Raw genomic sequence first — 13,478 nt, 5'->3', positions numbered from 1 at the left:
AAGCTGCAAAAGATTTTGAGAACGGCAGGTGAGAATATTGGAGAGACTTTACCATCTTCAATAAGCGATGTGATAGTAAGCAATCAGTATAGTAGCTGATTCGTCACATCCTTTTTTTAAATTTTTTGATCTTTTACCATCTGGCAAGAGGTATCGAACTATCCAAGCTCACACAGCAAGATTGTGTAATAGTTTTATACCTCGGGCTGTGAGATTTTTAAATGAACAACGGTCTTTATAAATTTTTCTCTGTGTTTTAAAAAAAAATTAATGAGGTCTTTTTTAGAAATTCAAGTCACAGTTTCTTTCAACCATGATACCCTCTATCACTATAGCATATATGTTATGTGATTATTTTTTTTCTTGTGGTCACATATGAGTACAATGGTATGCACTTTATAGCAGAGGCTGGTAGGAGACTGTCAGAAAGGGCACATTTGCACAATATTAAAATATAATAGCACTTTATACTATTGTAATAGAATAGTACATTATAATTACATTATATTGGTCAGACTAAGATTTAATTATATATCTACAGTATGTTGTTTTTTTCTTTGCACAGTGTGTACTGGTGTCTAGTGTTACTGCAATATGATTACTGCAGTTTATGCCTATATATTTGTGGGTGCACTTGTATTGAGTGGTGTATGGCTGGGGCAAAAAGGGAAAATAGGGGTTCCATTTACTTAGCTCGAGTGAAGGAATAGAAGAAATAAATACTTTGAATTTGGAATGGTCGAATATGGCTACTTCGACCTTCAACTACTACTACGACTTCTAATCGAACGATTCAAACTAAAAATCGTTCGACTATTCGACCATTCAATAGTCTAAGTACTGTCTCTTTAAAAAATACTTCGACCCCCTATTTCGTCACCTAAAACCTACCGAGGCCAATGTTAGCCTATGGGGAAGGTCCCCATATGCTTCCTAACAATTTTCTGATAGAAGGAATATCCTTCGATCGATGGATTAAAATCCTTCGAATCGTTCGATTCGAAGGATTTGATTGTTCGATCGAACGATTATTCCTTCGATCGTTCGATCATAGGAATAGCGCTAAATCCTTCGACTTCGATATTCGAAGTTGAAGGATTTAAATTTGGCAGTCGAATATCGAGGGTTAATTAACCCTGGATATTCGACCCTATGTAAATCTGCCCCTAGGTGTAATATTGTAATTTCGTCTTGCTGGGTATGATTTCTTTTGTATGCAGCAGAGATGACAATAGACTGGATTGATTTGATTGATGATTTGGTCAAAGTTTATTTTCCACTCTCTTTTGTTGATAACAAAGACTGATAATAGGGAATTAATTATCTTGCAAAATTTCAAAATTAAAAAAGTGAAATTTTAGTGCATGACAAAACCACAACCAGACACACCGCAATCTACCCAAGACTTTGCCCACCTTTTGACATCCTCACCCCAATTAGAATTATTACTGTCTCACCTAAACACTAACAATATAGAGGTTTGAAATAATTTATGAAATCCCTGACATACAGTTTTTCCTACCCCAACTCTGTACATTTGCTTGGGGTGTGGGTAAAAAATATTAGTATAAATTGAACCACCCCTAAGTTCAGAGTCAGTAGACACACTCCCTTACCCCAACCCATTGCCAGTGGGATGACAATGTGAATATAAGAAATAAATAATTGCCTCATTAATGAGTACACCCTCTGATTACTCCATACTGATGGAACATGAGATAATGAAAACATTCACACATGATTGTAATGTGTGCAAATCCTTGAAAATCTTTGCAATATCTTATACACCATTTCTACATGGATAATAAGACTGAAGAATCAATAATACTTTTAGGGGCACATTTACTAAGGGTTAAATTTCGAGGTGGTAAAACTTTGAAATTCGACCATTGAATTGTAGAAATTCGATAGTCAAAGTTTTTTTTTTTGATTGAATTTAGCAGTTTTCGATCGAACGATTTTCAGAAAAAACTTTGACTTCTAAAAACTTAGCCAAATACTGGCTATAGGTTCTAGGAGGTCCCCATAGGCTAACATAGCAATTCGGCAGGTTTAAGGTGGCAAAGTGTCGAAGTCAACATTTTTTAAAGAGACAGTACTTCGATTTTCGAATGGTCGAATATTTGACGTTTTTTCAATTCGAATTTTGGCGTATTCGATGGTCGAAGTACCCAAAAATAACTTCAAAATTCAAAGTTTTTGAATTTGAAAATTCACTTCAAATTCACTTCGACCCTTGTAAATGGGCCCCTTAAAGTATATTTTTCTGGGATTACAGGAAAAAATTATTGTGCCAAACATTTAGTTGATTGTTGGACATAAAGAGTGTACTAAGAATGTGAATAGGATAGCAAAACAAACATACTGTAAGAAGTAAATCTCGGCTTTATATAGGAGTATACCCTTTGCTTACTCCCTTGCTCCATTGGCAAGATAAGATTATTAATCCAGTAAAAATAAAATAATTAAAAGAATGAAAGCCAAAATAACAAATGCCACTAAGAATATACAAGCAGTTAACACCAGCCTAGGAGTGCCACTTAGTGTGAATTCTCCTGAGAAGTGGAACCATCATTGTTTTATATCATACCCTGATTAACCTTGTAGAGGACTGGGGGGTTATACAATAGAGATGCTAAGGGGCAGATTTACTAAAGGGCGAAGTGGCCGTCGATATGGACAATTTGCTAGAAATCCCATCCACAGGGACATCGCCAATTTACTAACAGGTGTAAAGGACAATTCACTAGCAAAAGAGACTGTTGCTTGCGTACGTTCCCACCCTATCACCAGGCAACTTTTCGTTCTGTCAGTGAGATCATCTCCTGTATTCATAAAAGTTCTAGAAAACGCTGGCAACTTTTACTTTTTCAAAGCGTATTGCCTTAAATGTCCTAACTATTTTTGTGTTAACATTTTATTTCCAGACATTTGAGGGGCATGCCACATTTGTTTTAGGGTGGGCTCATGTCTAGGGCATTAGAGGATCTTTTATATCTTTATTATGGTTCCTTGGACATTAGTAATAAAAAGTGGCCACTTCAAGCATTTTTCACATCTCTAATAAAGACATACATACGACTTTTAGGTACCCACCCTATTAAAATTGAGCGAAGCTTAAGAGTACTAACAAATTTTCGCTAGGCAAAACTTTGCTATGAAATACTCACACTGCTGAAGTAACGCTAGCGAAAATTCACCAGAGTTCGGCTGCTGAGACGCAACTTCGCATTTTAGTGAATTAGCATAGTGGTAATGAATTTGTGCCTGGCGAAGTGGCACGAAGTGTGGCAAAGCGGTCTCCGGTGAAAATTCGCCCTTTAGTGGATTTGCCCCAATGGCTTTCTGAGATAAAATTATGCCTATACATAATCTCTACAAAAATCATAAACAAATCTCTGCCTATTACATAATATGTTTACACATAGTTATTACCCTGTAGTTTATAATGGACTGACTGTACATTTAAAGTGCACACTTGCCTTAAATCAGGCTGCCACCAGAGAATGTTATGAACTATACTTTTTCCCTCATTCTAGGGTTACTTTGCTTAGGAGCAGGGCTGTAAGAGCAATATAGTTGAGGAAAGAAATCATGACAGCTCCCCAAACACTGAAACCCCTGGGTCAGCCTCAGTAAATTTCATTAAAAAGTGTACCACTGTATTTCTAAGGTTATATAGGATCACTGAGAATACAGAGAATATAAAACAAGAGAATACAGAAATATAAAAGGAATGAGATAGCAACCATGTGTTTATCTGAGAACCAATTAATCATATGTAAATACACTTAATTAAACTAGATTCTGCAAAGCTCTGCTAAACTATGTGCAAATGATAGAATTGCCAGCTCATTCATTTAATAGTGTTAATTACTAACACTGGAGTTTGTATGTTTGTTTGGTTGTGTCTATTCAGCCCTGTGTCAGGTACTTTCCACAAACATCTTTAAAAGTGTGAGTTTTCAGTGTTTTAATTGAATATGTTGCTAGTGCACATGCTGATCAGCCAGGCAGTATTTGTAATTTAAAGGAATCTGCAACCCATAATTGTTATAATATATATAGTCCTGCAATAAGTAAATCTCATCAAGTAGACTTTCTAATGCAATTTGTTTGGACTGACCCCCAGGTTAAAGTGGCTGGGAAATGGTGAAAGCTCTAAATAGCTTTAACGAAATTCATATTGATCTCAAAAGGTGTCAGTAGAAAAGGGAAAGTATTTCTTGCACCAATTATATTATTGCACTCACAGCCCTGTCCTCAGCCAAGGTGCAAATAGATAGATGCCAGATATCCTCTAGCAGCAGCCTGAATGAGAGAAAAATGTCTTTGTAGCTGAAGTTTAATAGAACATTTCACTGATCCCTGTTAAATTCCTGTGCTACAATGAAATCTACCCAACAATGACAACAGAACATGATTTTCATATCCCAGGGGTTTTAACAATGTTTAACATTTTATGAGGAGCCCACTCCTTTAGTCTATGGAGTTGCCATAGGAAAAGTTTTTGTTATTATCAACCAAATCTATCCTACGCCTTATAAACTGCAGCAGCAATACACCTGGAAATCATAGATCTCTTTGCTTGCTGCCCTGGTTCTTCCTTGCAAAGATAATTATATCCTTGGATGTGGATATCACATACTGTAAAGATATACACTGTTCTACTCTATGAAAATCTTTTTTCTTAACATTTGAAGGATGTATCTTTTGATCGAGCACTGACAAATAAACTATTTCTTGGCAACAAATGTCCTTTAATTCTGTATTTAGTTCTGTGACCTTGAACAGCCATTAATGACATTTGTTTATATTGTTGTATATGAACTAAGCCCAATGGATTTTAAACAGCGTATTCATTATCTGCTGTGAAACCTGTGATAAAAGTCATAAATGACATTATATGTGGTCACAATTTGTCTGAGGAAAGAAAGAAGCAAAATATCACATGTTCTATCACCAATTCCTTCATTATAAATGTAACCAATATGAGAGAATTCCTGATGTTTCCTCTTATCAAAGCTTGATGCTATCTGTGAGGATGTGATGTATTGAGCTGCCTGTAGAAAAATGAGTGTAAGAGTAAGGGTTGAATCATCATTTAAAAAAACACACACATTATGGAGGTCTACCAGATAATTAAAACAAGTTGTCTGTCATTCAAATCTGAAACCTCAGTGCCTTAGAAGAACAAATCTGATTCTGGCAATATTCCTTTGTAGAATTATGTAAAATTTTTGCAGACACCCATCAGAAATGGTAGTAATAAATCTATTTTCCAATACATTTTATCTGTGTTAACTTATGGCAGCAGTTAAAGTAACATTGGCTCAGTTACTAACTAAAACGCTTCACTTTTCAAAGTCACCCTGAAGTTGCCTCGCTAGGAAACTTCGGGCGACTTCGGAAAGCTGAAGCATTCCGAGTGCCATCCCGCCAGCGATTTACATTCTAGCTGGATGGGAAGGTAGTTAGGGTAGATTAGTCACCCGAAGTTGCCTCACGAGAAAACTTCGGGCAACTTCGGAAAGCCAAAGCCATCTGGGTGCAATCTCGCCAGCGATTTACATTCTAGCCGGTGGGAAGACATTTAGGGGAGATTAGTCGCCTGAAGAAGAGGCATTTTGTTGCTGGGAAACTAATCTCCCCCAGTAGCCTCGTCTGCCACCACCCTAAATTTACAACTTAATACATATAAACTACCAAAGACAGCAATACCACACACAAAAAGATCTATTATATGCATAAAAATCAATAAAAACAAAATGACAGAGGCATCTTAGTGCTCCATAGCCCCCAAACTCCTCTCTCTGAATGCATTTTGCACACAAACCTTTTAAGGGGCATGCCAACAGTTCAAGAAAGATTAGGGTTTTTCTTTGGCCTACGCACTGATAATTCCATTGCTTTAGAACTAGTTTAATATTTATAAGCACTGGAAAATACATCATTGATTTATTTATGTATTCAAGTGTTTACTATAATGTCTAGCAAATATGCAGCCCAAATAAATGCTTGCTCCCACTGTACATACATATTCCATATAAGCAACAACCGGGAATAAAGAACAATAGGAAAGTAGGAACCATACACCAGAAATAACTGTAAAAGTGGAAAACTGGCAAAAAAAATTACAGGACTGTAACTGACTGTTTTAATACTGACACAGAATGTATTGTTTTCTTTTTTTGCAGTTCTGGATCCACCAAAGAATCTGACTGCCACAGAAGTTGCAAGGACCAGTGTGTTGATTTCATGGCAGCCACCCATCTCTTCTATTGAAAATTACATCCTCACTTATAAATCTGCTAATGAGAGCCGGAAGGTGAGATCTGAAAACTGCTACAAAAATTTCACCTTTAAAGCTGAGCTTGACTGGGATTTATGCAGAAATTATCTGACCTAGCTTGACAAATAATCATTGTCACATATATATATATATATATATATATATATACGTAGATATAGGTATTTTTCTGATACCATGAGCACGTTGGCATGTAGTGGCTTGATTCTTTTAAGCCATATGTAGACATCTGTAGAATTTGAATAAAGAGTTAGTTTAATTTTTTACTAACAGTTTTAAAGATGTATCTGCTTATTTTATATGTAGGAGCTGATAGTAGATGCTGAGGACACCTGGATCCGCTTGGAGGGCTTGCTGGAGAGTACAGAATACACTGTTAGCATTCTGTCTGTGCAGGATGGGGAGCGAAGCTCCATCACCCACACTGTGTTCACTACAGGTCAGTGTTTCTTAAGCAAATTTGCTGATGTTGGGGCAACTCTGTATTATTCAGCCACAGCCACCTGCTCACACCTTTACCCATCATTCTGTGATTTATTAATCTTCAGTTCACAGTTGTCCAACTGGTAGCCAACAGGCTGCATCATCCCACAGACACACCCTCTGTGACCCACAGCTCCAAATGCCAGCAAAATATTCAAGCAGCTGTCGCCATATAGTAACAGCTTGTCTGAATTAGGGATGTAGCGAACCGCCGCCGATGTGTTCGCGAACGCCGTTCGCGAACACCGGCAAAATTTGCGAACTGTTCGCGAACTGTTCGCGAACTTCGATCATCCGAAAATCGTTCGATTCGAACGATCGAAGGATTTTAATCGTTCGATCGAACGATTTTCGTTCGAATCGAACGAAAATCGTTCGATTTTAGCGATCGAATGGTCGAATGGGCGACCGATTTTGACGCGAACGCCTATTGGCGAACGTCGCGCGACGTTCGCGAACTTGCGGCGGACGCGAACAGTCGAAGTTCGCGCGAACTAGTTCGCCGGCGAACAGTTCGCTACATCCCTAGTCTGAATCTTCAAAAACTCCAGAAACTTCAATTGCAAAATTCCATCCTTACCACAGTTCTTATTATTGCTGGGAGAAAACTACTCTTTGGCTAGGAGACACGAGGTTCAAATACAGTTTGTTCCAAAGCAGAGTTATGTTTGCTAGTGATTCAATTGTGAGAAATATGGTATCTGCAACAGTGGAGACAGGATGTTAAAAAGAAGATGGGCTCTGGAGTATGATAGGAAATAATGGAAATTAAAGGGAACAGTAGATAAATATTACAGAGAAAAAGAAAAAAGCAGGGCAGATTAGTGTTTGTTATACATTATTGTAAAGCACTGTATAACTTTATAAATAGTTTTACATAAATAACTAATGATGATGATGAAGAAGGAAGGGCAGAAAAGATGATTAATGGAATGAGCTATAAGAAGAATAGGTAGGGGTAAGCAGAAAATAAGTAAAGGAAAGGAAGGAGGAGCAGAGAAAACACAAAAAAAGAAGAGGAAGAGCAGAAAATGAAGTGTATAGGAAAGAGGAAGGATAGGAAAGAGGAAAGGGGATAATAGAAAACAAAGGGGAGTTCAGAGCATAAGAGCATGTAAGGGGTGAAATGAAATCAGAAAATGGGAAATAATAGAGGGGAGGGAGTAATATAAGAAATTGAGTGTTAAGTAAAGATCACAGAGAACAAAAGAGAAAGGAGGACAAGTCCATGAAAAATAATGAAAGAAGTAGGGAAAGAAAGGGAACGGAAAGGGCAAAGCATTTGGGATGAGGAGGATGAGCCAGAAACATATAATGTGAAGTAGGTAGGGATGTCGCGGACTGTTCGCCGGCGAACTTGTTCGCGCGAACATCGGCTGTTCGCGCTCGCCGAATGTTCGCGAACGTCGCGCGACGTTCGCCATTTTGGGTTCGCCTTACCTGGCGCTTTTTTTTGACCTCTCACCCCAGACCAGCAGATACATGGCAGCCAATCAGGAAGCTCTCCCTCCTGGACCACCCCCACACCCCCTGGACCACTCCCCTTCCATATATAAACTGAAGCCCTGCAGCGTTTTTCATTCTGCCTGTGTGTGCTTGCAAGAGCTAGTGTAGGGAGAGAGCTGTTACTGATTTCACTGATTTCTTTGAGGGACAGTTGATAGTAAGTTTGCTGGCTAGTAATCTACTTGATACTGCTCTGTATTGGAGGGATAGAAGTCTGCAGGGATTTGAGGGACATTTTAGGGTAGCTTTGCTGGCTAGTAATCTACCTTCTACTGCAGTGCTCTGTATGTAGCTGCCTGCTGTGGGCACTGATCTCTTCTGATCTCATCTGCTGACTGCTGTAATAACCCAATAGTCCTTGTAAGGACTGCTTTTATTTTCTTTTTTGTTTTTTTACTTTGCTAGTTGCTACTATAAGCCCAGTGCTATTAGTCTAGCAGTGTTGGGGAGTGGGACTGGTGTGCTACTGTGCTGCTCCTAGTAGTTCAGCAGCACCAACCCGAGAAAAATATTTTTTTTAATATACATATATTTTTTTTTTCTTTTACTTATCTTACTGTTCTTTAACGTGTACAGTGCTGTTGCTGTTCTTCATAGTAGTGCACCAATAGTAGTGCACTTGCAGGCATTATTTGCTCAGTGTGTTCTTCATTTTCAAACAACAACCATCTAGCTGTGTGAGCTTGTTCACATTCTGTCTAAATATCAATAATAATACCGTCTCTAGAAACACCACCCGAGTGACGTTTTTCAGGCAGCAATAATATATTCCGTATCCACTGCTGTAGTAGTGTATACGTTAACCTTGTAGGCATTATTTGCTCAGTGTGTTCTTCATTTTCAAACAACAACCATCTAGCTGTGTGAGCTTGTTCACATTCTGTCTAAATATCAATAATAATACCGTCTCTAGAAACACCACCCGAGTGACGTTTTTCAGGCAGCAATCATATATATCGTATCCACTTCTGTAGTAGTGTATACGTTAACCTTGTAGGCATTATTTGCTCAGTGTGTTCTTCATTTTCAAACAACAACCATCTAGCTGTGTGAGCTTGTTCACATTCTGTCTAAATATCAATAATAATACCGTCTCTAGAAACACCACCCGAGTGACGTTTTTCAGGCAGCAATCATATATATCGTATCCACTGCTGTAGTAGTGTATACGTTAACCTTGTAGGCATTATTTGCTCAGTGTGTTCTTCATTTTCAAACAACAACCATCTAGCTGTGTGAGCTTGTTCACATTCTGTCTAAATATCAATAATAATACCGTCTCTAGAAACACCACCCGAGTGACGTTTTTCAGGCAGCAATAATATATTCCGTATCCACTGCTGTAGTAGTGTATACGTTTACCTTGTAGGCATTATTTGCTCAGTGTGTTCTTCATTTTCAAACAACAACCATCTAGCTGTGTGAGCTTGTTCACATTCTGTCTAAATATCAATAATAATACCGTCTCTAGAAACACCACCCGAGTGACGTTTTTTCAGGCAGCAATAATATATTCCGTATCCACTGCTGTAGTAGTGTATACGTTTACCTTGTAGGCATTATTTGCTCAGTGTGTTCTTCATTTTCAAACAACAACCATCTAGCTGTGTGAGCTTGTTCACATTCTGTCTAAATATCAATAATAATACCGTCTCTAGAAACACCACCCGAGTGACGTTTTTCAGGCAGCAATCATATATATCGTATCCACTGCTGTAGTAGTGTATACGTTAACCTTGTAGGCATTATTTGCTCAGTGTGTTCTTCATTTTCAAACAACAACCATCTAGCTGTGTGAGCTTGTTCACATTCTGTCTAAATATCAATAATAATACCGTCTCTAGCAACACCACCCGAGTGACGTTTTTCAGGCAGCAATAATATATTCCGTATCCACTGCTGTAGTAGTGTATACGTTGACCTTGTAGGCCTTGTTTGCCCAGTGTGTTCTTCTTCTTCATTTTCAAACAACAACCATCTAGCTGTGTGAGCTTGTTCACATTCTGTCTAAATATCAATAATAATACCGTCTCTAGAAACACCACCCGAGTGACGTTTTTCAGGCAGCAATAATATATTCCGTATCCACTGCTGTAGTAGTGTATACGTTAACCTTGTAGGCATTATTTGCTCAGTGTGTTCTTCATATTCAAACAACAACCATCTAGCTGTGTGAGCTTGTTCACATTCTGTCTAAATATCAATAATAATACCGTCTCTAGCAACACCACCCGAGTGACGTTTTTCAGGCAGCAATAATATATTCCGTATCCACTGCTGTAGTAGTGTATACGTTGACCTTGTAGGCCTTGTTTGCCCAGTGTGTTCTTCTTCTTCATTTTCAAACAACAACCATCTAGCTGTGTGAGCTTGTTCACATTCTGTCTAAATATCAATAATAATACCGTCTCTAGAAACACCACCCGAGTGACGTTTTTCAGGCAGCAATAATATATTCCGTATCCACTGCTGTAGTAGTGTATACGTTGACCTTGTAGGCCTTGTTTGCCCAGTGTGTTCTTCTTCTTCATTTTCAAACAACTCCCATCTAGCTGTGTGAGCTTGTTCACATTCTGTCTAAATATCAATAATAATACCGTCTCTAGAAACACCACCTGAGTTGTTGTTGTTGTTGTTTTAAAAATAATGCCAGGCAAAGGCAGGCCGCCACGCAGAGGCACAAGGGGCCGTGCTGCTATGCTATCCTGTGGCCCTAGGAAATTGCCCAGTTTTAAAAAGGCAATGACCCTGAACTCCCAAAATGCTGAAGAGGTAGTTGACTGGCTTACACAGCACACCCCATCCTCTACCGTTTCTAACTTTACCACAACATCCTCATCCTCCACTGCTATGGGCACCCCACGTAACACTTCCTCCACCACCGGCGCCCCTTCTTCACTGGAGTCAGAGGAGTTATTTTCACATGAGTTTCTTGAACTGAGTGATGCGCAACCATTATTGGCAGAAGAAGATGAAGGAGATGAGGACGTTACACCAGATTTAATTCTGGCAGAGAACACAACAGAGATGGACATAATGAGTGATGACGAGGAGGTCCCCGCTGCTGCTTCCTTCTGTGAGCTGTTAGAAGAAATTGATGCATCTGAGGAGAATGAGGATGAGGAGATTGATGTTTTATGGGTGCCCAGTAGAAGAGAGGAAGAGGAGGATAGTTCAGATGGAGAGACGGAGAGTCAGAGAGGCAGGAGGAGAATAAGACTTAGAAGAAGCAGGGAGGACAGCTCGCAGGGAACAGTAGGGCAACAACATGTATCGGCACCTGTGGTCAGCCGGCCAACGCACCCGCCATTGCCGCCAACGCCGCCGACTTCTACTGTTACCGCCAGATTGCCAGCCTCAAAAAGGTCAGCAGTGTGGGATTTTTTTAATGTGTGTGCCTCTGACAAAAGCGTTGTCATTTGCAATGAGTGCAGTCAGAAACTGAGTCTTGGGAAGCCCAACAGCCACATAGGTACAACTTCTATGCGAAGGCACATGAACGGCAAGCACAAAGCACTTTGGGAGCAACACCTCAAAGGCAACAGGCAAACTAAAAGCCACCCTCCTTCTGGTCCAGCATCTTACTGCTCTACCTCTGCTGTCCTTCACCCGTCTGAACCACCCTCCACTCCGCCTTCCACCTTGACCACCAGTTCCCATTCCCAGTCATCTGCCCCCAGCCAAGTTTCTGTGAGGGCCATGTTTGAGCGTAAGAAGCCAATGTCTGCTAGTCACCCCCTTGCCCGGCGTCTGACAGCTGGCTTGTCCGCACTCTTAGCCCGCCAGCTTTTACCATACCAGCTGGTGGACTCTGAGGCCTTCCGCAAATTTGTAGCAATTGGGACACCGCAGTGGAAGGTACCCAGCCGCAATTTTTTTTCAAAAAAGGGAATACCACACCTGTACCACCATGTGCAGAGCCAAGTCACCGCATCTCTGTCACTTAGTGTTGGGCCAAAGGTCCATATGACTACTGACGCATGGTCCTCCAAGCATGGTCAGGGCAGGTATGTCACCTACACTGCCCACTGGGTGAACTTGGTAATGGCTGGGAAGCAGGGAATGTGTAGCTCAACAACAACAGTGGAGTTGGTGTCACCGCCACGGATTGCACGCGGTTCTGCCACCACCTCTACTCCTCCTTCGCTCTCTACCTCGTCTTCTTCCTCTTCTTCGTCCTCTGCTGCTGGGTCCTCCTCCTCCACAACTGTGCACCCCCAGCTCCCCCTAGGCTATTCGACGTGCCAGGTACGCCGTTGTCATGCTGTCTTGGGGATGACGTGCCTGGAAAGCAAAAACCATACCGGATCTGTACTCCTGTCATCTCTGCAGTCACAGGCCGATCGGTGGCTGACCCCACACCAACTGAAGATCGGAAAAGTGGTGTGTGACAATGGAAGCAATCTGTTGGCAGCACTGAGACTGGGCAATTTAACACATGTGCCCTGCATGGCACATGTTCTGAATTTAATAGTACAACGTTTTGTCTCAAAGTACCCAGGATTCCAGGACGTTCTCAGGCAGTCCAGGAAGGTGTCGGCCCATTTCAGACGGTCCTACACAGCCATGGCACGCCTTGCTGACATTCAGCAGCGGTACAAAATGCCAGTCAGGCGTTTGATTTGCGACAGCCAGACTCGCTGGAATTCAACGCTCCTCATGTTGGAACGTCTGCTGCAACAACAAAGAGCCGTCAACGAATACCTGTTTGAACTGGGTGGTAGGACTGGATCTGCAGAGCTGGGGATTTTTTTACCCCGTTACTGGGTGCTTATGCGCGATGCCTGCAGGCTCATGCGCCCTTTTGAAGAGGTTACAAATATGGTCAGTCGCACCGAAGGCACCATCAGCGACCTAATACCCTTCGCTTTCTTCCTGGAGCGTGCCGTGCGACGAGTGACAGATGAGGCTGTAGACCAGCGTGACGAGGAGCAGGAAGCGCACGATTTCTGGTCGGAATCACCAGAACGAACCCAGGCACCTGCTGCAACGCAGGGAGAGGTGTCAGAAGTGGAGTCAGAGGAGGAAGGTGGCTTTGTGGAGGAGGAGGACCAACAGGAGCAGGCTTCCCAGGGGGCTAGTGGTGACCTTTTGGGGACCCCTGGTCTTGTACGTGGCTGGGGGGAGGAGACCGTGGATGATGCAGTCCTTGATAACGAGGAAGCGGAGATGGATACCT

The 13,478-nt window shown here is 41.0% G+C and overlaps 1 protein-coding gene across 1 annotated transcript in view; it reads left to right on the top strand.

Annotated features, from left to right (window-relative positions):
- Window positions 1-13,478, top strand: part of LOC108715624 (tenascin-R) — a 206,753-nt gene that overhangs the window by 176,037 nt on the left and 17,238 nt on the right. The window contains exons 16-17 of the mRNA XM_041561497.1: window positions 6,198-6,328; window positions 6,617-6,749. Coding sequence (XP_041417431.1) covers window positions 6,198-6,328; window positions 6,617-6,749 — 264 coding nt within the window. The remainder of the gene's footprint in view (window positions 1-6,197; window positions 6,329-6,616; window positions 6,750-13,478) is intronic.

Source organism: Xenopus laevis, chromosome 4S (genome assembly GCF_017654675.1).
Source record: "Xenopus laevis strain J_2021 chromosome 4S, Xenopus_laevis_v10.1, whole genome shotgun sequence".
Taxonomy (NCBI): Eukaryota; Metazoa; Chordata; class Amphibia; order Anura; family Pipidae; genus Xenopus; species Xenopus laevis.
Note: the sequence above shows the minus strand (reverse complement) of the source record. Positions and strands in the feature narration are given on the sequence as shown.